General features: G+C 65.2%; 1 protein-coding gene across 2 annotated transcripts; it reads right to left on the bottom strand.

Moving 5' to 3' along the window:
- Nucleotides 1–291: 291 nt before the first annotated feature.
- Nucleotides 292–23,656, bottom strand: ABCA7 (ATP binding cassette subfamily A member 7). Of its 2 annotated transcripts, XM_060181454.1 has the most exons (46): nt 23,457–23,656; nt 23,285–23,378; nt 21,221–21,362; nt 20,957–21,069; nt 20,795–20,871; nt 20,619–20,675; nt 19,583–19,793; nt 19,295–19,434; nt 19,064–19,210; nt 18,856–19,002; nt 18,535–18,752; nt 17,678–17,854; nt 17,378–17,600; nt 17,020–17,241; nt 16,734–16,935; nt 16,546–16,656; nt 16,292–16,463; nt 16,085–16,216; nt 14,858–14,997; nt 14,641–14,778; nt 13,786–13,940; nt 13,659–13,710; nt 12,964–13,166; nt 12,813–12,873; nt 11,315–11,413; nt 11,101–11,237; nt 10,210–10,334; nt 10,034–10,123; nt 9,565–9,852; nt 8,905–8,937; nt 8,651–8,828; nt 8,261–8,439; nt 7,468–7,645; nt 7,267–7,382; nt 5,116–5,260; nt 4,623–4,746; nt 4,186–4,315; nt 3,987–4,107; nt 3,856–3,918; nt 2,265–2,371; nt 2,039–2,180; nt 1,716–1,850; nt 1,546–1,649; nt 1,128–1,220; nt 787–1,027; nt 292–489 (listed from the first exon to the last, which is right to left on the bottom strand). In XM_060181454.1, exons 1-46 carry the CDS (start codon nt 23,520–23,522, stop codon nt 370–372), a joined length of 6,348 nt encoding a protein of 2,115 aa, XP_060037437.1. In that variant the 5' UTR covers nt 23,523–23,656; the 3' UTR covers nt 292–369. The 2 variants fall into 2 exon arrangements, with proteins under 2 accessions (XP_060037437.1, XP_060037438.1); XM_060181455.1 differs by lacking the exons at nt 20,957–21,069; nt 21,221–21,362; nt 23,285–23,378; nt 23,457–23,656 and having other exon boundaries at nt 20,808–20,832.
- Between the last annotated feature and the right edge of the window lie 304 nt (nt 23,657–23,960).

The raw sequence follows: 23,960 nt of genomic DNA, 5'->3' as shown, positions 1-23,960 counted from the left end.
CCACCTGGGGCCGCAGTGTCGGGTCCCGAGGGCAGAGGCTGAGCCCCGGTGCCCCCACATGGGCACGGATCCAGCCACACAGCCAGCCCGCCAGCCCCTTGAGGACCCTCCGGCGGCCGCTCATGGCTCCCGGCTCCCGGCTCCCAGGCTGGCCACCCTGGCATTCCTGGGCCCTGAGATCAGGGCCACTTGACGCGACCCAGGCGCCAGAGGGCCCTGGGGGTGGGGTGGGTAGACTGCCCCCTGCAACGGGCCCCTTTCCCCTCCCACCAGCACTTGGACACGCAGACGCAAGGCACTACAGCCGATGGCTTTTATTTCTGCCCGCGGACACGGGGGTGCTGGGGACCCCTCCTGGGGTCCCGGGGGTCAGAGCACTGACTCAGCCGTGTGGGGGTCATCCAGGAACTCCCTGATGACTTTGGGGGGCTGTGTCTCTGCTCCTGCCACGGCTTCTCGGCCCTGGTCCTCAGAGAAGCGCAGGAACACCTGGGGACACGGTGTGTGTGTGTGTGTGTGTGTGTGTGTGTGTGTGTGTGTGTGTGTGTGTGTGTGTGTGAGGCGGGTCCCCACTGCTACCCAACCGCCCAGGCAGCCCCAGCCCCCAGACTCACTGCCCCCAGCCCCACTTGCAGACCCCTCCTCCAGCGTGGTCTGGCTCCTGGAGAAGTCCTCTGTCCCCACCCCGGCTCCTGTCCCCATGGCCCCCGGTCCCTTCAGCCCCAGCCCCTCCACCCCTCGCCCCAGGCCCCCAAACCCCCATTCACCGCGCCCCCGCCCCCGCACCTCCTCCAGCGTGGTCTGGCTCAAGGAGAAGTCCTCCAGCCCGCAGTCTGCGCCGCCCGCTGCCAGCTCCTCAAAGACCCGCGCCAGCCCGCCGCGCAGGCCCGGCGGCAGCTGGAAGCGAAGGCGGCCCCCACGCACCTCGAGCAGCTCGGCCCCCGGGAGCGTGGCCGCCACCCAGGCCTGAGCCCGCTCCCTGCTCCCGGCGGGGACGCGCAGGGTCAGCGAGTGGCCCGACCCGAACCTGGGGGTGGGGGTGAGTCAGGCCGGGATGGGGAGCCGGGGCGGGTGGGTGGGGGTCCGGCCGGGATGGGGAGCCGGGCGGGTGTGGGCGCAGCGCTCACCGGGTCTTGAGGTGCTGCGGGCTCCCCAGGCAGCGGAAGCGGCCGCTCGCCAGCACGGCCAGCCGCGTGCACAGAGCCTCACACTCCTCCATGCTGCAAGGGCGGTCAGGATGCTGCGACCAGGGTCCCCGCCCGGCCTCACCCCTGCGTGGCGCAGCCTGGGTGCAAGGGCCCGGCCTGGGGACCCCGCCTGCAGCCCTGCGCCCCCGTCCCCAAGCCGCCACCCTGTGCGCCCTGGGCTCTGCGCGCGGGTACCCGCTGGGCACACGGGCCCGTGCTCCCAAGGCCGCACCCCGCCGAACCCTCACCCCCTGGCTGAGCCCAGAGCAATGGGTGAGGTGGGACGGGCACCCCGCCCTGCGCCCTGGACCCAGGCCACACCGTTCAGCCTGCACCCCTGCGCCCCCTGACCCCGCACCTGTGGGAGGTGAGCACCACTGCGCAGCCGGCTTGCACCAGGTCCCGCAGGCTGGCCCACAGGAAGCGCCGCGCGCTGGGGTCCATGCCTGTGGTCGGCTCATCCTGGGGTGAGGGGTCCCGTGAGCCCCGTCCCCTTGGACCCCACCCCGTCCCCCGACCCCCACGCACCAGGAACACCACCGCCGGGTCCCCCACCAGTGCCACCGCCGTGGCCAACTTGCGCTTGTTGCCGCCACTGTAGGTGCCGGCCGGCCGGTCGGCCAGCAGAGACAGTCCCATGCGCGCCAGGCCCCGGCTCGCCATCTGGGATGGGGGGCAGTTTAGGGGGATGCCTGGCCCTGACTCGCCATCTGGGGCGGGGCCCCCTTATGGGAAGCAGAGGCAGGGTGAGCGCCCCAGGATAAACGGAGAGACAGGTGTGACAGAGAGATCAGAGTGACACGGGGGGGCAGGATGGGGGTCGGGGTCACCTGGACTGGCTGGGGGTTTACCTGGGCCACACTGGGGCCGGGGACACCGCGCAGGCGTGCAAACAGCTGCAGGTGCTGGCGGCCGCTGAGCAGTGGGAACAGGGCGTCTGTCTGCGGGCAGTAGCCCATGTGGCGGCGGGCGGCTGCGGGCTCACGGGACACACTGGGGGTGGAGGGAGGGAGGTCAGGCCCCTGCGGGGCTGGGGGGCCGCCTACCTGGCTCCCCGCTCCCGGCTCCACCCCGCACCTGTGTCCCGCCAGCAGTGTGTCCCCGGCACTGGGCCGCAGGTCCCCGGTCACCATCCGGAAGGTGGAGGTCTTGCCGGCCCCGTTGACGCCCAGCAGGCCGAAGCACTGGGGGGACAGCACAGGGTCTCACCCAGCACCCAGCACCCGTGGGCCTGCGGGGGTCCAGGGGCAGAGGGAGGGGCTGGCTGCTCTCAGTGGACCTTTGGAGAGGCACCCGGCAGCAGACAGACAGACAGACAGACATTGGACTCAAGCCTCAGGCCCAGACCCCCCCCCCCCCCGACTAGTGGGCTCTTTTTTCTGAAAGAAAGAGGCAAAGGGGCTGGGGAGACGACCCGGTGGTTCTGCAGACTCTCCTGCCCTTGGCTGTGTGTCCAGGCCTAATCCGGCACCACGAGCAGGGCTCCGGGGAAAACGAAGTTACTTAAAGAGCAAAGAGAGGGGCCAGGCGGTGGCGCGCCTGGCCAAGTGCTCTCATCACAGTGTGCGTGCGAGGAGCCGGGTTCAAGCCCCCGGGCCCCACCTGCAGGGGGAAGCTTCACAAGTGGGGAAGCAGGGCTGCAGGGGTCTCTCTGTCGCTGTCTCCTCTCCCCCTCTCAATTTCACTGGCTCTGCCCATTAATAAATAAATACAAGATTAAAAAAAAATCTTAAAAATAAAAGAGACAGAGACAGAGAGAGAGAGAGATGCCACAGGGCCACAGCCTGGATGTCTGTGGCGACGGGCTGCACTGCCCAGATGAGCCAGCTCCCCCGCCCGGCGGTGCCCCTGACCCCGGTGCACAGTGGGGCTTTACCGGGGTCGCACAGAGCAAGGATGTGTGTGCGGGCAGAGATGGTTCAGCGGGCGGGCGAAGCCCTGGGTTTGGGCCCTGGCGCCACATTGAGGACAGCACAGGGGAAACTCGCTGGGGCGTGGAGCCAGGGTGCGTGGTACGTTCTCTGCCTCAATCTCTCTCCCACCAGGAAAAAAGCAACTGAGGACTGCAGGGCCTAGTAGGGGCGGGCACACAGTAGGTGTTCTGTGAGAACCAAGTGGAAGTAGGAGCCCTGGTGTTGGCGCCCAGTAGGTGTTCAGCACTGGTGCACAGTGGGTGCTCCGTGGGTGTGCACACAGTGGGTGTTTAGGACACGGCGCTCACACAGGAGGTGCGCACAGTGGGTGTTCAGGACACGGTGCTCACACAGGAGGCTCTTGGCAATGGGTGAGGGGCGCACAGCAGGCGCCCCAGGCTTGGTGGCACACAGGTGCACGGCAGAGGACCTGGCTCACAGTAGGTGCTTGTAGGGGGTGGGAGGCACATTCTAGGTGCTCAGTGCACCGCTGACGCTCAGCAGAGAGGCACGTGAGTGGCTGTGTTCTCGCGGCAGGAGGCAGCACAGAGGTGCCCAGTGGAGGGCTGGGCACATGGTAGATGCCCAGCAGAGGGCATGCAGCACACAGTAGGTGCTTAGCAGATGGCAGACAGCACACAGCGGGTGCTCAGCAAAGGGTGGTGACTGGCAGGGTGGGGAGGTGCGCAGCAGCATTGCCGGCAGAGCAGGGGCACAGCAGGGACAGGAGCGCACAGTAGGCCACCCCAACTCACCTCCCCGGGGGGCACCCCCAGGCACAGGCGGTCCACGGCGGGCGCGCTCTGCCGCGGGTACACCTGGGAGCGGGCAGGCCTTGAGAGGGAGGCCCTGGGGAGCCCCCGCCCCGCAGGCTGCACGCACCCACCTTGCTCAGGTCCCTGAGCACCAGCACGTCACCCTGGGTGCGCCCCCGGGCCACCCGCTCGCGCTCCTGGGCCACGTCCTGGTCCTCGTCCCCCAGGGTCGGTGGCAGGCTCAGCTTGCGTCTGAAGACAGAGACAGCTGCCTGGGTGGCCCCGCGCCCCACCCTACCCCCACCCCCACGCACCCTGGGGCCCACTGACTGCGGCAGGAGGCGGTCTCGGTGCTGGAAAAGCAGGGTGACCAGGAGGAAGAGCGGCCCCTGCACCAACATGGCCACCAGGTTCTTGCCGACCACCTCCCAGCGCAGGGGCGACTGCAGCTGACCTTCTCCTGTGGGTGGGGCAGGAGGGGGCACTGGGTGCCTGGGGTCTTCTGGCCCTTCCCGGTCCCATCTCCTTGGGGTCTTAAGGGAAGGGACCAAAATCCACAGGGATCACTCAGGTACTCTCTGGCCGGCAGAGGAAACAATGGTCATAGCACCTCCCGTGTTTAGGGTCTTAGACCTCTAGTGATATAACCCTCGATAAAGCCATTCTAGGACACCTCTGATTTGGGCCACACGGGGCCACCACAAACCTCTAGTTCTTTCCGGGGCTGGGGGTTGGGTCATCTGCGGTTGACTTGGGGCCGCACTCACCCAAGCGCTCCAAGGCATCTCCCATGGCCTGGTTCCGCACCATGTCGATGAGGCCCCGGCCCAGGCAGAAGTGGGGGAACATGAGGAAGGCCCGTTTCAGGATCCGGCTGACATCCTGCAGCTGCTGCTCAGGGCCGGAGGCGGCAGGTAGGTCAGGGATCCCAGTGCGAGGGCGGTCCCATGCGGACCCCTGCCCCGCCTCTTGCCCCGGGCCCCGCCCCCGCTCCCCAGGCCCCGCCTCCTGCCCCAGGCCCCGCCTCCTGCCCTAGGCCTGCCTCCTGACCCCGCCCCCACTCCCCAGGCCCCGCCTCCTGACCCCGCCCCCGCTCCCCAGGCCCCGCCTCCTGCCCTAGGCCTGCCTCCTGACCCCGCCCCCACTCCCCAGGCCCCGCCTCCTGCCCTAGGCCTGCCTCCTGACCCCGCCCCCCACTCCCAGGCCCCGCCCCGGCCCCGCCTCCGGACCACGCCCATACTCTCCTGAGCCCGCCCCCACCTGGTCCGGGAAGAGTTCTAGCACGAAGGTGGCCATGCTGCCGTTAATGCCGATGAACAGGTTGACGCAGGTGAGCACCACGTAGGCCGTGCTGGGCACGGAGAAGTAGAAGGAGGCCGGGTACATAAGCGGCGTGATGGACCAGCTGTGGGCACGGCCGGGAGCCTGTCGGGCGCGGTCAGGCAGGCCCGGTGGCCCCCCAGACCCCCAGGCTCCTCCCACCTGCCCTGCCAAAGCCCTGTCCACAGGAATGCAGACAAGCATGAGCTTTTTAAAAAAATGATTTTAAAATTTTTTGTATATATTTTCCCTTTTGTTGCCCTTTTTTATTGTTGTAGTTATTGTTGATATTGATGTCGTTGTTGGATAGGACAGAGAGAAATGGAGAGAGGAGGGGAAGACAGAGAGGGGAGAGAAAGGCTCCCACCTGTGAAGCGACTCCCCTGCAGGTGGGAGCCGGGGCTCGAACCGGGATCCTTCTGCCAGTCCTCGCGCTTTGTGCCACCTGCGCTTAACCCACTGCGCTGCCGCCCAGCTCCCTCATTAACATTTTTTTTTAAATATTTTATTTTATTTATTTATTCCCTTTTGTTGCCCTTGTTGTTTTTTTTATTGTTGTAGTTATTATTGTTGTTGTTGTCGTCGTTGTTGGATAGGACAGAGAGAAATGGAGAGAGAAGGGGAAGACAGAGAGGAGGAGAGAAAGATAGACACCTGCAGACCTGCTTCACCGCCTGTGAAGCGACTCCCCTGCAGGTGGGGAGCCGGGGTTCGAACCGGGATCCTTATGCCAGTTCATGTGCTTTGCGCCACCTGCGCTTAACCCGCTGCGCTACAGCCCGACTCCCAACATTTTTTTTTTTTTTTTTTTTTTTGCTTCCAGGGTTATTGCTGGGGCTCGGTGCCTGCACCATGAAATCACTGCTCCTGGAGGCCTTCCCCCCCCCTTTTGTTGCCCTTGTTGTAGTTATTATCGTTGTTGTTGATGTCGTTCGTTGGTGGATAGGACAGAGAGAAATGGAGAGAGGAGGGGAAGACAGACTCCCTCATTAAGACATTTTTAAGACAGGAGAAAGAGGCCCCAGGTTCAGTTCCACTGTCAGCCAGAACCACTGTCAGCCAGAGCTCAGCGTGCGCGCGCGCACACACACACATGCGCCAGCCCTGACCCACCATCCTTGCAGCTCCTCTGGGACCTTTCATGATACTCCCACATGAATCTGGGGCTCGAACCCACGGCCTTGTGAGTTGGGAAGCACTTCCTCCACTGAGTGAGCTATTTCTCAACCCCTTTTGTTCACCTCACAGAGAAAGCAGCACCAGGAGATGAACCCTGGGCCCTGTGCATGTGCGACAGCTCTAAGCTGTCTCCCTGCACAAGAGTTTTGTTGTAATGAGAGAGAGAGAGACACACAGACAGCAGCGCCCTGCTCAGCTCTGGCTGATGGTGGTGCTGGGGACTGAACCTCGGAAGGGGCCAAATGGTGGCAGGTTAAGTGCTCACATTACAGTGCACAAGGACCCAGGTTCGAGCCCCCAGTCCCCACCTGCAGGGGGAAGCTTCACAAATGGTGAGACAGGCCGAAAGGTGACTCTGTCTCTCTCTCCCCCTTCCCTCTCAGCTTCTAACTCGATTTCTGTCTAATAAAAACAAAGGTGAGACTTCAGAGTCTCAGGCAGGAGAGTCTTTTGCACAAGCCCTGTGAGTCATACTGTTATTACTGTCGTTGTTATTTCCCCAGAGCCCTTTTGAGCTCTGGCTGACGGTGGTGCCGGGGGCTGAACCTGGGGCCTGGAGCCTCGGGCTGAGAGTCTTTTACCGAATCTCTGTGCTATCTCCTTGCCCCCCTCTTTTTTTCTTTTAAAGACTTAATTTTATCCAGCTCATGAGCTAGAGGACAGAGACTAGACAGCACCGGTACGGGAGGTGCCCGGCTCCGAACTCAAGGCCTCCCAGCCCCGCTGTCCCTCGAGGGCCACCCCAAATTTCTCCTGCATTCTGAGTGGAGGCAGGGTCCCGAAAGCCTACCCCAGCGCCCACGAAGCTGCCCCGCTGACTCTGGGCCTTGGACCTGGGGCCCCACTCACCCGCCCTGCCAGCGCCGCCTGTGTGGAGACACGGGCGCCGGGCGAAGATCAAGGGACACTCACCCGTAGAGGAGCAGCAGCAGCAGCAGGGCGGGCAGGTTCTGGGGGCCCACGTAGGCCCTCTGCTGGAAGCCCAGGAAGATGGCCACCACGATGCAGGCGGACAGCAGGTAGTTACACTGCGGGCGGACGGACAGACGACTCTATGCAGGGAGTCGGGGCCGCCAGCCTGGGCCCGAGGGTGGAGGGAGGGGGCGCACGCACCATGTCCCACAGGAAGTTGCTCAGCCAGTACAGGGTGGGCGGCAGGCCTCCCAGGAACTGCAGGTGCTGGGCCCCTGACACACGTTCCTCGATGACCACGAGCGTGAAGCTGGCCGGCACGAAGGACAAGGCGAAGACCACGCAGATGGACACCAGGACGTCCACGGAGGACGCCATCCTGGGGGCGGGGCAGAGGGGGGCGTGGGGGGACCTGCGCCATCCTGGGGGCGGGGCAGAGGGGGGCGTGTGGGGGTCCCTGCACCATCCTGGGGGCGGGGCAGAGGGGGGCGTGGGGGGTCCCTGCGCCATCCTGGGGGCGGGGAAGAGGGCGGGGCGTGGGGGGGGTCCCTGCACCATCCTGGGGGCGGGGCAGAGGGGGCGTGGGGGGGGTCCCTGCGCCATCCTGGGGGCGGGGAAGAGGGGGGCGTGTGGGGGTCCCTGCACCATCCTGGGGGCGGGGAAGAGGGCGGGGCGTGGGGGGGGTCCCTGCACCATCCTGGGGGCGGGGCAGAGGGGGGCGTGGGGGGGTCCCCGCGCCATCCTGGGGGCGGGGAAGAGGGCGGGGCGTGGGGGGGTCCCTGCGCCATCCTGGGGGCGGGGCAGAGGGCGGGGCGTGGGGGGGTCCCTGCGCCATCCTGGGGGCGGGGCAGAGGGCGGGGCGTGGGGGAACCTGTGCCATCCTGAGGGCGGGGCGTGGGGGGTCCCTGCACCATCCTGGGGGCGGGGTAGAGGGCTGGGCGTGTGGGGGGGGTCCCTGAGCCCCATCCCCACTCCTCGGGGCTGCGGGACTCACAGCATGGCCTCCGACAGCTGCTCCTTGCTGAGGTTCAGCGGGTGGTTGAAGGTGGCAATGCGGGGGACATGCAGGGCATGGGGGGCGGGACCCTGGGCTCGGTGAGCACGCAGGAGGGCATTGTTGGCACGGTTGAGGAAGGCCACCATGGCATGCCAGCCCTTGTTGTTGAACCAGATCTGGGGGTAAGGGCAGGGGCCAGGGAGGCAGGATGAAAGTCAGGATCTAAATGAAGGTCAAGGTCAGGACCCGAGGACAGGGTCAAGTCAGAGTGGGGACAGGACCAGTGTTCATGTCAGGGGCAGAGTGATAGTTACGGTCAGTGGTCTGGGGCTAGAAGTCGGGGCTGGGGCAGGGGCAGGTCTCCCCCTCCTCCTCCAGGCTGCCCACCTTGATGCTCTCCTGGGCATCCAGGCCTCGCGCCCAGGCCGTGAGGTTGCCCAGCACGTGGTCCAAGGGGCTGCCCGCAGGGGGGTGCAGCGCCGTGCCCAGCTCCTGCAGACGGATGGCCAGCTCCTCGCCCGAGGGTATGTCAGGGTCCCGGCTCCCCAGGGAGAAGCCCCCATACCTGGGGGGCGCAGGAGGTGGCTGAAGGCGGTTGGGGGCGGTGGGGGTCTCGGGGAGCCAGGCAGGGCGTGGCTTACCTGACCTCATTCACCCACTTCTTGGTCTTCAGGCTGGTGGGGAGAGACAGGCAGAGATGAGAGATGGGGAGAGACAAGAGACAGGCAGAGGAGCCTGGCGGCACTGCACTGGGTAGAGTGCATACATTACAGTGCGTCAGGGGCCGGGGGTTCAAGCCTCTGCTCCCCACCTGCGGGGGAGGCTTCACAGGTCATGGAGCAGGCTGCGGGCGTCTCTCTGTCTCTTTCCCTGTGTCTCCCCATTTCTGTCTCTGTAATGATGATGATGAAAGACAGGAAGAGACGAAGAGACAGGTGAAACAGAGAGAGTCTAAGACAGAAAGGAGAAACAGGACAGATAGGAGAACCAGGCGGGGGGCACACATGGTAGACTGTACACGTCACCATTTTCAAGGCCTCGGTTCAAGCCCCCCCCCCCCCCCCGACACCTGCATGGGAGAGGCTTCCCAAGCAGGGGAGCTGGGCTGCAGAGGTATAGCGCTCCCTCCTTTCCCAAGATTTATCTCTATAAGGACAAGAGAAACAGAGACAAGAGATAAGAGAGACAAATAAGAGAGCTGAACAGCAGAGCTGAGACAGAGACAGGCAGAGCCGAGAGAGACGGGCAGAGCTGAGAAGTGCTGGAGGACCCTCCTTGCGTCGGGGCCAGGAGGCACTCACCCCTGGCGCACCAGGCTGGGGTAGGTCTTGACCAGGAAGTCGGAGAGGTTGCGGCCAGTGAGGTTCTGCACCAGCTCCCCGGTGGGGGTGAGCAGCTGGGGGGGCGGGGGGCCCCCAGCCTCAGGGGGGCAGGAGGGCAGCAGGCGGCGGGCACCGGGGTGGCTGCACTGGCAGGGGGGCGACGCCGATCCGGGAGTCCACTGGGCGGCGGCCAGCGCCTCGGTCACGGCTCGGGGTGGCTCGGGTGCACGGAAGAGACAGGTGGGGGGGCGCCCACACTCGGGGGTCCTGTGGGGGGTGGCTGTGAGGCCCGGCCATGGGGGTGCAGGGGGGCTGGGTGGAGATGAGGCCAGGCCACGGGGGTTGCAGGGGCGGGTGGGGGGGTACAGAGGGGCTGGGGGCTCACTGGTGGGGGCTAGCCGCAGGGGGCTGGGGTGGAGGGAGGTGGGGGGTTAAGGCGGGGGCTCACTCGTGAGGTGCGCCGGGCAGGGGGGGTGCCCCCAATCCTGCCTCCTCCAGCAGCGCCTGCAGCAGCTCGGGGTTCCCGGGGGCGTCCTGGCTGCGAGTGGCACCCAGGGGCGCTCAGAGCCGCAGGGCACCCAGCCCGCCCGCCTGCACACGCACCCGCACCCGAGCCCCACGCACCTGAAGAAGGTGACCTGGGGCCCGTACATGGCGGGGCTGAGGCGCAGGGCGGGGCGGGTGCCCGGCCGCGGGACGATAAGGCTGAAGGCCAGAGCCAGGCCCACGAACAGGGCGGGCAGCACCACCTGCGGGTCGCCAGCTCCAGTGCTGTCAGGCTCCGCTGCAGAGCCCACCCTGCTTCCCCCAGGCCGGCGGGGGCTGGGGAGCTGCGGATAGGACTGGGCGGTGCGTGCAGCCCGGGGCGGGGCTTCCAGACAAGGGGTGGGACAGCTAGTCAAATGGGCGGGGCGAGTAACCCGGTGGGCGCGACATCTCGCCGAATGGGCGGGGCAAGTAACCCAGTGGGCGCGACATCTCGCCGAATGGGGGGGACAAGTAACCCAGTGGGCGCGACATCTTGCCGAATGGGCGGGGCAAGTAACCCAGTGGGCGCGACATCTTGCCGAATGGGCGGGGCAAGTAACCCAGCGGGCGTGGCATCTCGCCGAATGGGCGGGGCAAGTAATCCGGCGGGCGTGGCATCTCGCCGAATGGGCGGGGCAAGTAACCCGGTGGGCGTGGCATCTCGCCGAGTGGGCGGGGCAAGTAACCCAGCGGGCGGGGCATCTCGCCGAGTGGGCGGGGCAAGTAACCCAGTGGGCGTGGCATCTCGCCGAGTGGGCGGGGCACGTAACCCAGTGGGCGTGACATCACGCCGAATGGGCGGGGTGGCCAGTCAAGTGGGCGGGGCTTCCAGGCGCTGGGGAAATCCAGTCCAGGGCTGGGGCATGCTGTCCAGTGGACCGGCGTCCAGTCTGGGGAGGGGTGTGCAGTCCAGGGGCGGGGCGTAGAGTCGTGGGGGCGGGGCGTGCAGTCCCCCCAGGGTGGGGAGGAGGCGGAGGGTCCCCTCACCTGAGAGAACAGGCCCCTGCGGCTGCGCACGGCGAGCAGGAGACGCTTCAGGAGCAGAGCCCGGAGCTGCTGTGTGGTCAGCGCCCAGCCCCGCAGTCGCCCCGCTTCTGGCCCCCAGTCCTTGGGGGCGGCCCCCCCTGCGAGGACGCGAAGGTCAAGGGTTAGGGGTCCGGCGCGTGGACAGTGCGGTCCCAGGGCGGGTGGGGTGGCTCACCGGGCACCCCCTTCTCCAGCGCTGCGTCCTCCAGGGGGCTCCGCGGCGGGGTGGGGTCCTGGGGGTGCTCGGCTGTGACTGGCCGCGGAGGGGCTCCATCTGCGGGTCGGGTGGGGGCAGGGCACAGAAGGAAGTGTCAGAAGGCCGGTCTCCCTGCAGGGCGAGCTCAGCAGGCAGTGAGCACGCCTTTCGATGGGCCAGGCCCTGGGTTCGAGCCCTGGCGCCACATGGAAGCCCCGCCCTGACTACAGCACCGGGAAGAGCTCCTTGGATGGAGCAGGGCTTTGTGCTCTCTCCTCTCTCTTTGATTTTCGGAGTCCAACTTAGAACCCTGCATCTTTTATTATTTTATTTTATTGATTAATGAAATGATAGGAGGAGAGAGAAAGAACCAGCTATCACTCCGGTCCATGTGCTGCCGGGGATCGAACCCAGGACCTCACGCCTGAGAGTCCAGTGCCTTAGCCACTGTGCCACCTCCCGGACCACAGAACCTGTATCTTGTGCACACACCACTGAGCAAACTGAGCTGCATCTCCGGGCCCCTCTGTCATCCGGGCCCAGGATAGTCCTGAGTGAAAACTGGATGGCAGCCGGGGGGGGGGGGGGCGCAGTGGGCCTGGCACCGACCCAGAGAGGAACCCCGAGGGCCTCCAGAGACCGAGGGACTCAAGAGGCACCCTGCTCCTCTCTCACCCGCAGCCTGAGCTCGCAGACAAACGCTGCTGGTTTTATTTATTTTTCCCTTTTGTTGCCCTTGTTGTTTATTGTTGTTGTAGTTATTATTGTTATTGATGTCGTCGTTGTTGGATAGGACAGAGAGAAATGGAGAGAGGAGGGGAAGACAGAGAGAGAGAGGGGAGAGAAAGACAGACACCTGCAGACCTGCTTCACCGCCTGTGAAGCGACTTCCCTGCAGGTGGGGAGCCGGGGGCTTGAACCGGGATCCTTACGCCGGTCCTTGCACTTCATGCCAAGTGTACTTAGCCCGCTGCACCACTGTCCAGCTCCCACGCTATTGGTTTTTTATTGTCTCCAGGGGCTTGGTGCCAGCACTAACTTTTTTTTCTTTTTCCCCAGTTTTACATAATGAGTTAATTTTTGCCTCCAGGGTTATCTCTGGGGCTGGGTGTTGGCACTATGAATCCACTGTTCCTGGTGGCCATTTTCCACTTGACTGGATGGGAGAGAAAGAAGTTGAGAGGAGGGAGAGACAGAGAGGGACAGAAAGGCAGACACCTGCAGACCTGCTTCACTACTTTGCACCATTTGCAAAGCTTTCCCCTGCAGGTGGGGATTGGGGGCTCGCTGGGTCCTTGCGCATTACAACATGTGTGCCACCACCCAGCCCTCTCCCTCTCTACCTCCCCCCTTGATTTCTGGATGTCTCTATCCAATAAATAAAGATAATAAAATTAAAAGTAATGAACAGCAAATGAGTTAAGTCAGATCCACCCTGCATCTGGGGGTCAGGTGTCAGGGGTTGGGGGTCAGCCACCTGCAGCCACTCGGGCTGGATGGGACTCCTCCGAGCAGTCCTCCACCACCTTCAGGAAGATCTGGGGAGAAAGCAAGCTGGAGGTGGGTCCCCCTGCCACACACACACAGGGCTCCACCCCAGGCCACCTCCTCCAGGCAGCCCTCTGCACCTCCTCCAGACTGGTGTCTGAGATGCCATATCCGCTGAGGCCCAGCTCAGGCAGCCGCTGGTCCAGCTCGCGGAGCAGAGCAGGGAAGCTGCCATCCTGAGCGCCCACATAGGGCAGTGCCAGCATCAGCTCCCGGGGCCTTTCTTCCACCAGTCGCGCCCCGGGCACGTGGCGCTGTGCCAGGGCCAGCAGTTGGAGGGGCCCTGAATGTGTGTGGGGGTCAGGGCCAGCAGCTGGTGGACTTTGGGGGCTGGGGGTCCAGACCAGCAGTCAGGGGGACCCGGGGAGCTGCGGGGGGCTCAGTGCCAGCAGTTGGTGGGGGGAACTGTTGGGCAGGGGCAGGGGAGCCTGGCAGGGGTGGGGTGGGGTAGAGCATCAGGGGCACCTCAGGGTCATCAGGGTGGTCCTAAGGGCATGGGGGGGTGTCATTGTGGGGGAGTTGTCAGGGGGGACCAGGAGGAGCCAGGCCGGGTGGCATCAGGGGGGCCTGGGCATCAGGTGTGTGGGAGTGGAGTCAGAGGGTCCGGGGGGCGTCTGGGGGCCCAGGGGGCATTAGGGCAGGCCAGGAGGAGCATCAGAGGCTGTGGGGTCCTGGGCCCACCAAGGAGGTCCTGGGGTGGGTGGGTGGGCCGGAGCCTGGGCCCACCTCTGGAAGAAGCAGCCCCAGAGTCTCTGGGGCCCGAGGGTGCCCTCACCTGCTGTGCCGTCCTGCCGGCCCCTGCCGTCCTCCCCAGGCCCAGCGCCAGCCTGCAGGGGCATCCTGCGTGACCCCGAGCCGCAGCCCCAGCCCGGCCCGCCACCCCTGCCCTGCAGCCCCCTGACCTTGGCCAGCGTCAGGTAGTAGCCGGAGCCCAGGTGCCGCCGCAGGAAGAGCGGGGAGCCGCAGCAGCGCAGACGGCCTGCGGCCACCACCGCCACCCGGTCCCCCAGGAGCTCTGCCTCGTCCAGGTGGTGGGTGGACAGGATCAATGTTCGGCCTGGGCCAGGGGCCATGCAGCACAGTCAGAGAACTCCTACTGACCCCTCAAAACCTCACCCCCAGTGCCCAGCGATGGCCCACATGGTAGAGCAGGACTCCATGTGCCCCAGGCCCTGGCACCACGTGGGAGTGCCCTAGATAGCACTGGGGGAGCTCCATGGCTGATGGGTTGGGGCTGTGGCATCTCTCCTCTCTCTCCTTGGCAGATGGGGTTGGGCAGAGAGATCTCTGTGGTGTGAAATCACCAGGACTCAGCTGGGGGGGGGGTGTCGCCCCACCCACATTCAGTGTGAATCTAGCTGGGGCAGGGCTGCAGGTGTCTGTCTGCTTTGTCTCTCTCCCTCTCCCTCTATCGGAGAGAACTAACGGCCAAGCCCCAGTGGCAGTCGACTGTGTACGGGGCCACAGCACAGGGGCTTTGTTACGGGCTTTCCTGCCTGAGGCTCGGAAGTCCCGGGTTCAATGCTCAGCACCACCATCAGAACTCAGCAGGGATCTGGTCCACTCCAAAAATAAAAATGAAATAGAAGTAGAGATGTCGTGAATAAGGTGAAGGGAGACCCGGCTGTCCCCCCATGATATTCCAAGCTCCCTCACGCTCACTCACCTGTCTCAGCAGTGTCCTAGCAAAACCCCTCCACCCTGCCCCCATGTCCAAGCTGCCCACTTGTGCAGCGTCCCCACCGCAGCACCCCCACCTGCACGGTATTTCAGCAGAAGCTCCCAGATGGCGCGCCGGGAAGCGGGGTCCACGCCAGCCGTGGGCTCGTCCAGGATGACCACTTGCGAGCCCCCCACGAAGGCGATGGCCACAGACAGCTTCCGCTGCATGCCTCCTGGAGGGGGTGGTCCATGAGCTGGGAGGGGCTCACTGTTGGTGCCACACCCCCGGCCCTGCGTCTGTCTGGGGCTCACCCGACAGGTGCCGTGCCTGTGCACCCCGCTTGGCCTCCAGCCCCACGTCCTGCACCAGCTGTTCCTGCTCGGGGCAAACAGCTGCCGAGCTCAGCCCCTTCAGCCGTCCGTAGAACCAGATGTGCTCATCTACCGTCATCCTGCAGGGAGGGGTCAGCCCTAAGGCCTCCCAGGCCCAAGTCCCACAGGAGGGGGTCAGCCCTAAGGCCCCCCAGGCCCAAGTCCCGCAGGAGGGGGTCAGCCCTAAAGCCCCCTAGGCCCAAGTCCCACAGGAGGGGGTCAGCCCTAAGGCCCCCCAGGCCCAGGTCACACAGGAGAGGGTCAGCCCCTAAGGCACCCCAGGCCCAGGTCACACAGGAGGGGGTCAGCCCTAAGGCCCCCCAGGCCCAGGTCCCGCAGGGGGGGGTCAGCCCTAAGGCCCCCCAGGCCCAGGTCCCGCAGGGGGGGGTCAGCCCTAAGGCCCCCCAGGCCCAGGTCGCACAGGAGGGGGTCAGCCCTAAGGCCTCCCAGGCCCAGGTGCCACAGAAGAGGGTCAGCCCCTAAGGCCCCCCAGGACCAGGTCCTGCAGGAGGGGTCAGCCCCTAAGGCCCTTCAGGTCCAGGTTTCGCAGGAGGGGTTCAGCCCCTAAGGGCCCCCAGGCCCAGGTCTCGCAGGAGGGGTTTAGCCCCTAATGCCCCTCAGGCCCAGGTTGCACAGGAGGGGGTCAGCCCCTAAGCCTCCCCAGGCACAGGTCACACAGGAGGGGGTCAGCCCTTAAGGCACCCCAAGACCAGGTGCCACAGGAGGGGGTCAGCCCCTAAGGACCCCAGGCCCAGGTCACACAGGAGGGGGTCAGCCCTTAAGGCACCTCAGGACCAGGTGCCACAGGAGGGGGTCAGCCCCTAATGCCCCCCAGGCCCAGGTCACACAGGAGGGGGTCAGCCCCTAAGCCTCCCCAGGCCCAGGTCGCACAGGAGGGGGTCAGCCCCTAAGGCCCCCCAGGCCCAGGTCAAACAGGAGGGGGTCAGCCCCTAAGGCCCCCCAGGCCCAGGTCACACAGGAGGGGGTAAGCCCTTAAGGCCCCCCAGGCCCAGGTTGCACAGGAGAGGGTCAGCCCCTAAGCCTCCTCAGGCCCAGGTCCCGCAGGAGGGGGTCAGCCCTAAGGCCCCCCAGGCCCAGGTCCCGCAGTCTCCGTGGGGTTTCCCTGACTCTCCCAGCCTCCCCCAGGGCCCTGCTCCCAGCACGCACAGGTCGAAGAGCACGTTGTGCTGCGGGCAGACGCCCAGGTGTGGTCGAATGGCCGCCAGGCCCGTCTGCAGGTCGTGGCCCAGGATGGTGGCGGAGCCTCCAGAAGGCGGAAACAGGCCACTCAGGATGGACCTGCGGGGTGGGGGTGGAGGGCCATCAGGGGTGCCCTGGATGAAGGGCCGCCCCCAGCCCCCAGTCTTTGCTCACAGTGTGGTGGTCTTGCCGGCCCCGTTGTGGCCGAGGAAGGCAGTGATGTGGCCACGGTAGAAGTCCAGGCTGAGCCCGTGAAGAGCCGGCTGCCGGAGGCCTGGGAAGCGCTTTTCCAGGGCTCGAAGAGAGACCCCAGGCTCCAGGCCGGGGGGCGCCTCTTCCACCAACACTGGGGGGGGGAGGGGGACAGCTCAGCTGGGAGGGGGGCTGGGCTTTTGGGGGTCCAGACACTGAAAAGTGTGGGGTCTCACCCTCGGGGTCCAGCGAGGCCGGGGGTGGAGCGGGACCCTTGGGGGGTAGAGGCCCAAGCCAGTATCTTCTCCGGAAAGGAAAGTTCCAGGGTTCGGGGACCCCATACTGGCCTGCGGGGGCGGTGGTCTCAGTTACCCCCAGAAGAGCATGGAGTGGGATCGCCTCCCTGCCCTGCAGGCGCGCCCACCTGGCCACACGGCCTCCACGTAGCAGGTGGCCAGGCCGTAGAGCGCCGCGTCCAGCAGCAGGAAGCCCGCCGCCTGCGCCAGGCTAAACACGTCAGCCGCAGGTGCTGCGCCCAGGTCTCGCCAGCGCGCACCCAGGCCCTGCTCCTCCAGCAGCGCCAGGCTCTCGCACCCGAAGCCAAAGGCCGCCTGAGACAGCAGGCTCTGCGGGGCCGGTCCGCTGGGGTCAGCGGGGTGGGGTCAGCCCCCGGCCCCGGCCCCCCAGCCCCGCCGGCCCGGCCCTCTCACCGCCGCCACGCGCGCCCCGGCGGGCAGCCGGTCCCGCCAGGCGGCGCACAGCACGTAGGGCAGGTACAGCGCGAAGTAGACGAGGCCCCCGCAGGCGGCCGCCAGGTTGGCGCGGGAGAAGAAGGCGCTCAGCAGGAAGCTCTGCGCCACGGTGGCTACCGCGAAGGCCGCCAGGAACAGGAAGACCGCCGCCGCCTGGCTGTACACCAGGATGTCCCCCAGCTGCGGACGGGCGGGGGGGGGGGGGCGCAGGCTGAAGGCCACACGACAACACCCTGGGCGCCCCGCCCCTCGCCCAACAATACTGTCCTGGGCACCCCACGACCTCTGAACTCGCCCCGGGCCCCTGCCCGCCCACCTTGAGCACCAGCACCAGCAGCGCCGAGCTGACCAGGAAGGGCGCCAGGCAGCTGAGGAACCAGCCGAGCCACAGCACTGCGCGGCTCAGGCCCATGGCGCGCATGGTGTCCCGCAGCCGCGTCTCCTTCTCCCGCACCACGGCCTTGACCGTGTGCGCCACGGCGTAGATCCAGGCCAGCGTGAGAAAGAGCGGCAGCGAGCGGCTCAGCGCGCGCAGGAACCTGCGGGGGCGCCGGGCGGGTGAGGGGCGCGGGGCGGGAGGGGGGACCCCGCGGGCGGGCGCGGGCGGGGCGCTCACGCGTCGTCCACGTAGCAGGGGTACGGCATCTGCTGCAGGTACAGCCGCGCGGGGGGCGCCCCGCCGCCGAGCACGCGCACGGCCGCGCGCTCCACCAGGTCCTGCAGGTACACGAAGCCGCCCCACACGTAGCGCAGGTCCTTGAGCGGGTCCGCGGCCGGGCTGGGGTCCCAGAACCTGCGGCGGGACGGACGGGCGGGCGGCTGGAGAGGGGCTGGGACCCGGGGGCGCCGCCCGTGCCCTCGGCCCATTCCCAAGCGCCTCCAGGCAGGTGGAAAAGCGAGACCCCGCTCGCGCCTCTGGGCCCTGGCCCCGCCTGTAACACCTGAGTCCCAACCACAACCAAACCCATCGCCTCGGGCCCCGCCCATACGCCCTGGGCCCCGCCACCACATTTCGGTCCCGTCCACAGGGCCTTGGTTTCACCGGGCCCTGCCCGCGGTGACTGCAGAAGAGCGGCATGCTGCTGACCCTGTGCACCCGCCGGGTCTTGGGCGTCCACCAGACCTGGGGTGACCCCGCCAGGCTACTAAGCGGCCGGGTGGGTGTGAACTCGCTGGCCCCGCCCACCAGGCCTGGGAAGCCCTGTCCGCGTGCTGCCAGGCACCATCAAGGGGGAGGGACGTCCACGGGCCCCGCCCACCAGCCGTTGGCCCCGCCCCAAAGTCTGGACCGGTGGGACCTTTGCCCAAAGGTATGACCACGCCCCCCAGCCCCCCCGACGAGAACTCAATGGCCCCGCCCCCAAACTTGGTCCACCGCAGGCCTTCGCCCAATGAGGAGAGTTTCTGGCCCCGCCCACCCTACTTAGACCACGCCCCCGCCGGCCCCTGCCAATCATGCTGCTCCGACCCCACCTGTTTCGTATCTTATTGGTGCTCCTGACGTCATCTATGTCCATGCGGATCTTGATGCGGACTTCGCTGGGGTCTGGCTGCGGCCCGGGGTCGCGGGCATCCTCTGGCCGCAGGATGACTACCCCTGCCCAGAAGCGGCGCGCGGCCAGCAGCTCCAGGGCGCGCTCCTCGAGGGCCTCCTCCGATGGCAGGGCCTCCAGCTTGTCCAGCAACACGCACTGGCCGGCGGCGGGGGGTTGTGTCGGGCACGGGTGCCCGCCCCGCCTGGCAGGCCCCCCCCCCCCGCCTCTCCTCCCTCCCTGCAGCGTGTGGGGGCCTCACCTCCACCACGCGGCCCAGCGAGTCTGCCAGGCGCCCGACGTCCTCGTGAGCCTGCAGCCAGCTATAGCCACCCGCGCTGGGGTCCAGGAAGTCTCGGAGAGCATTCTTCCGGGCCTGGCCTCCGGGGCCCCGAGGGTGCAGGAGCCTCTGGGGTGGGGGGCAGGCCAGAGGTCAGCCCTCTTCCATCCATGCCCCCTGCCCTCATTACCTGTGTGTTTGGTAGTGTCCGGGGCCCCACCAGCAGCAAGGCCACATTTGAGCTGTCATTCATGAAGTCAAAGATTTGGGGACCCAGCACTCCCCAGGCCTCCTGCACGTCCCTCAGCAGAGCCAGGTCCTGGAAAGTCTGGTTCACCTGCAGGAAGAGGACACCCCAATGTGGGATGCCTCCAGGAAGTCCTCCGGGGGCCGCCCCTAGCCACCACCACCCCCTGCGCACCTGGGCCATGAGCGTCCGGGTGAAGGGTGTGTCGGGGGCAAACAGAAGCTTGCCCAGAGCCAGCGGCCGCAGCCGTCTCCAGAGCAGTCGGGACAGTGGGTGAACCTCCAGAGACCTCAACAGCTCCCTGCAGGCTGGGCCTGGGGGCACCCACCCTGTGAGACCAGCCTGGCACCACCCTGATCCCCCTACGGCCACTCACGCCAGCCCCTGCCCAGCAGAGCGGGCAGGGGACCAGGGAGCACTCCCCCATGAGGCCAGCCCCCACCGTTCCCCGTGGAAACTCACTGAGGCCCGAGTCTGGCAGAGTGGACGTGGGCACTGTCCCCAGCATTTCCTTCAGTGGGCTGTCCTCGTACCAGTCAAGGGGGGTTCCCTGGAGGATACTGGGGCCCTGGGCACTGCACAGGACAGCGGACACGACCCCCAGGGGACCCCCGAGCCTCCCGGGGCTTTGAAGCAGTGCCCGCAGCTCCGCCAGGCTGGGCAGCATCAGGAGCTGGGGAGGAGCCAGGGCAGTGTCCACTGGCTGGCCTGCCCGTCCCACCCCGTACTCCTCTTTCTGCTTTGTTAGTTTGTAATTAATTAATTATTTTATTTTTCCTTTTGTTCCCTTGCTTTTTTATTGTTGTTGCAGTTATTATTGTTGTTATTGATATCGTCGTCATTGTTATATAGGACAGAGAGAAATGGAGACAGGAGGGGAAGACAGAGAGGGGAGATAAAGACAGACACCTGCAGACCTGCTTCAGCATCTGGGAAGCGACCCCCCTGCAGGTGGGGAGCCGGGGGCTCAAACCGGGATCCTTATGCCGGTCCTTGCTCTTTGCACCACGTGCGCTTAGCCCGCTGCGCCGCCGCCCGGCTCCCCTCGTTTGGTCTTTTTATTCTTTTCTTTTGGATAGCGACCGACCGAAGTCAAGAGGGCAAGAGATGTACAGGGAGAGGGAGGCACCTGCTTGTGAGGCCTCCCCCCTGCAGGTGGGGCCCTGGGGGCTGGGACCTGGGTTCTCGAACAGGTGACAGGTGCACTCACCAGGTGTGCCGCTGCCTGGACCCTGACCCTCTAGTTTGTGGGTGCCTGCGTGCCTTGCCCACTCCTGGTGGCTTATTGTCTCTTTTCACAGAGAGACAGAGAGATGCCCCACCCCCCTCCACCGTCCATGGAGAGCTTCCCTGGACGATGTGTGTTTCCCCCATTCAGTGCCAGGCAGGGGCGAGTATGTGTCCCACCCACTGGGTGACTTCCTCCTGATCCGTCTCCCTCCCTGTGGAAGGTGCCCAGCAGCCCCCCAACTCCGGTGGGCCTGGGGGGGGGTCTTACCTCCTGGGTCAAGTTGCCTGCTGCCAACAGGAAGCTGTCCAGGGTTTCCGGGGACACCTGGAGACACAGCACAAGGACTCTGGAGGGACTGAGGGCCGGACCACAGGGCCACTAGGCCAGGCAGGGACAGAGTAGGACAAGGGACAGGGGGACAGAGGGACAGAGGGCCGCCTCACTGTGTCAAGCCACCTCCTTAGCAGCTCCGAGTCCGGGGATAGTCCAGTGTTTAGATGCTCCCCCGGCTGAGGCCAGTCTGGGGGGACAGGGAGGTGGGTGAGATGCTCCTGCCCAACCCCGAGTCTGCCCTCACCCCCACCCCCATCCCAGGCAGGCCTCACCTGCTCCCCGTGCGGCCTCCAGCGCTGACAGCAGCTGCCCCAGGCCGGCCAGTGTGCGGTGAGCCTGGGGGCTGCGCAGGACGGTGCGGGCATCGGCCATGAGCCGGGAGAGTCTGGGGAGGGGGGCCGGGTGATGCCAGATCCCCTAACCCCCCAGGCCCTCAAGCCCCCCAGGTTTCCAGGCTGCTGCCCCCCTCCAAGAACCCGGCCTCTCTACCCCCCGCAGCACTCCCAGGCCCCTGCCCCTGCCCCTGCCCCACTCACAGAGAGTCATTGAAGTTGCTGAGCAGGCCGGGCTGCTGGGCACGAGTGGGCCTCGGGGAGCAGGTATTGTTGGCACTGCAGAGAACGCCCTGCAGCCAGGCCAGGGTGCCCGCCGACGGCAGCGGCTTGTTGGGGAAGTGGCCTGAAGGGCAGGGGACAGGAAGGCACTGAGCCCCCTACACCCACATCCCCAGGGGAGGAGGGGTGCTCTCTGCCTGCCCTCCTGTTCCCCTTACCTCTGAGACACTTTCTTTATGAACAAAAGAGAAGCAGAGGGGCCAGGCAGGAGTGCAGCGGGTTAAGTGCACATGGTGCGAAGCACAAGGACCGGTGTAAGAATCCCAGTTTGAGCCCTGGGCTCCCCACCTGCAGGGGGAAGCTTCACAAGTGGTGAAGCAGGTCTGCAGGTGTCTCTCTGTCTCCCCTCACTTCTCAATTTCTCTCTTTCTATCCAGTGATAAATAAAATAAATAAAAGAGAGAGAGACCCCCAGCTCTCCATCTGCAGGGGAGTCGCTTCACAGGTGGTGAAGCAGGTCTGCAGGTGTCTGTCTTTCTCGCCCCCTCTCTGTCTTCCCTCCTCTCTCCATTTCTCTCTGTCTTATCCAACAATGACGACATCAATAACAACAACAATAATAATAACCACAACAATGATAAAACAATAAGGGCAAAGAAAGGGGAAAAAGTGGTCTCCAGGAGCAGTGGATTTGTGGTGCAGGCACCGAGCCCCAGGCAATAACCCTGGAGACAAAAAAGAGAGAGAGAGACAGAGACAGAGAGAGAGACAGAGACAGAGAGAGATAGAAGTAGAGCCTCGCTTAGGCACACGCTGGGGTTTGAACTCAGGATTTTAGGCACTGAACCACTAGTTCTAAGCACTGAATCAGCTCCCAGGGATCCCCTTTTATTTTGCCTTCAGGATTATCTCTGGGGCTCAGTGCCAGCACTATTCCGGGGGCCATTTTTTCCTCTCTTATTTCCTTTGAGAGGGGACTGGGGACAGGGAAAAAGAAAGCCCTGCAGCCCTGCTTCATCACTCCCGAAGCTCCCCTGCAGGTAGGGAGTGGGGGTTTGAATCCGAGTCGTTTTTCTTTTTAAGGCTTTATTTATTAATTTATCTGGGGACATGTGGGGGCTTCCCATCTGTGCTGTCCCACTGCTCCCTGTGGACTCTTTTTTTGTTTTCTATTATTATCATTATTTAAAAATATTTTATATATTAATTTAAGAAGAAGATAGGAGAGAGAAAGAACCAGACGTCACTCTGGTCCACATGCTGCTGGGGATTGAACTCGGGACCTCCCGCTTGAGGGTCCATTGCTTTATCCACCGTGCCACCTCCCAGACCCCTATTATTATGATGATTGTTACCACAGCTATTAATCATAATTATTTTGCCAGAGCCCTAGGTTCTGGTGCTAGGGATTGAGCCTGGGATGACTGGTCCCTCAGGCATGAAAAGCCCTTTTCGGCTGCACAGTCATTTTGGTGCCTCCCTCCCTCCTCGGGCCCACCCCATCTTAAAAAGAGAGGGAGCGAGCCACCACACGGGTGCTGCAGAAAGAGTCTCCTGCCTGAGGGTCTGAGGCCCCAGGTTCCATCTCCCACAGCTGAGCAGGGCTCTGGCTCTCCCTGTGTCTCTCTCCCCATCACCAAAGAAGAGAGAGACCCAGGTCCCAGAGCATGGGAGTGTGCGCTCTGCTCCAGGCCCTGTGTTTATGTGGGAGAGAGAGACAGGGGGAGAGAAGGAGGCGCTGGGGCCAGGCGGTGGCGCACCTGGTCGAGTGCTCACATTACAGTGCGCAAGGACCCGGGTTCAAGCCCCTGGCCCCCACCTGCAGGGGGAAAGCTTCACAAATGGTGAAGCAGGGCTGCAGGGGTCTCTCGGTCTTTCTCCCTCTCTATCTCCCCCTCCCCTTTGAATTTCACCCTGTCTCTATCCAACAATAAACCAATCAAAATATTTAAGAGGAGAAGATCTGGGGGACAGCTGGGCGCCGTGCCTAGCCCGCCTGGCCGTTTCGGGGGGCCGGCAGGCAGTGCCTCTCTCGCCCGCACTCACACTCGTGCTGCTCCACGGGGGGGTAGGATTGCCGCACGGCCACCAGGATGAAGAAGAGGAAGAGGGGCCACAGCAGCTCCACCACGAGCTGGACCTGGGGGGCAGGGGGCAGGCGTCTGGGGGGGCCCGGGGGCATCCGGCCCCCACACCCGCACACCCCGCCGGGCCCTACCGGCTGCCTGCGGCGACACAGAAAGTTCTTCCAGAGCAGCAGCTGCAGCTGGACGCAGAAGGCCATGGCCCGGTGCTGTGTGTCCTTGGCTGGCCGCCCGCCCTCTCTGGGCCGCCCCGAGCATGCAGCCGGCAGGCAGGGCGGTGGCGAGGGCGGCAGGCAGCCAGGCGGCCGCCAGCAGGCTGGGGTGGAGCAGCCAATGGGAGAGAGGCCTCCTGCCACCTGCCACCCGATCCCTGGGGTCCCTCTGGGCCCATGAGGCGGGCCCGGCTTAACCCCCTCAGCCCCAGGCTGCACCCTGGACCCCAAGTCCCTGACCCCATGGTGGAGGGTGGCAGGACTCACGCTCTGCAGGGAGGTTCCAGGTTGGTGACTCCACAGTGTGTGTGTGTGTGTGTGTGTGTGTGTGTGTGTGCCGACTGTATGGCGACTGGGGACACCGGGTCCCTAACCCCTCCTGGGGCCACCTAACTGTATGGGGGCCTGGGCTTCCAGGTCCCTCAC

The sequence above is a fragment of the Erinaceus europaeus genome, chromosome 23 (assembly GCF_950295315.1).
Source record: "Erinaceus europaeus chromosome 23, mEriEur2.1, whole genome shotgun sequence".
In the NCBI taxonomy this organism is placed as follows: Eukaryota; Metazoa; Chordata; class Mammalia; order Eulipotyphla; family Erinaceidae; genus Erinaceus; species Erinaceus europaeus.
Note: the sequence above shows the minus strand (reverse complement) of the source record. Positions and strands in the feature narration are given on the sequence as shown.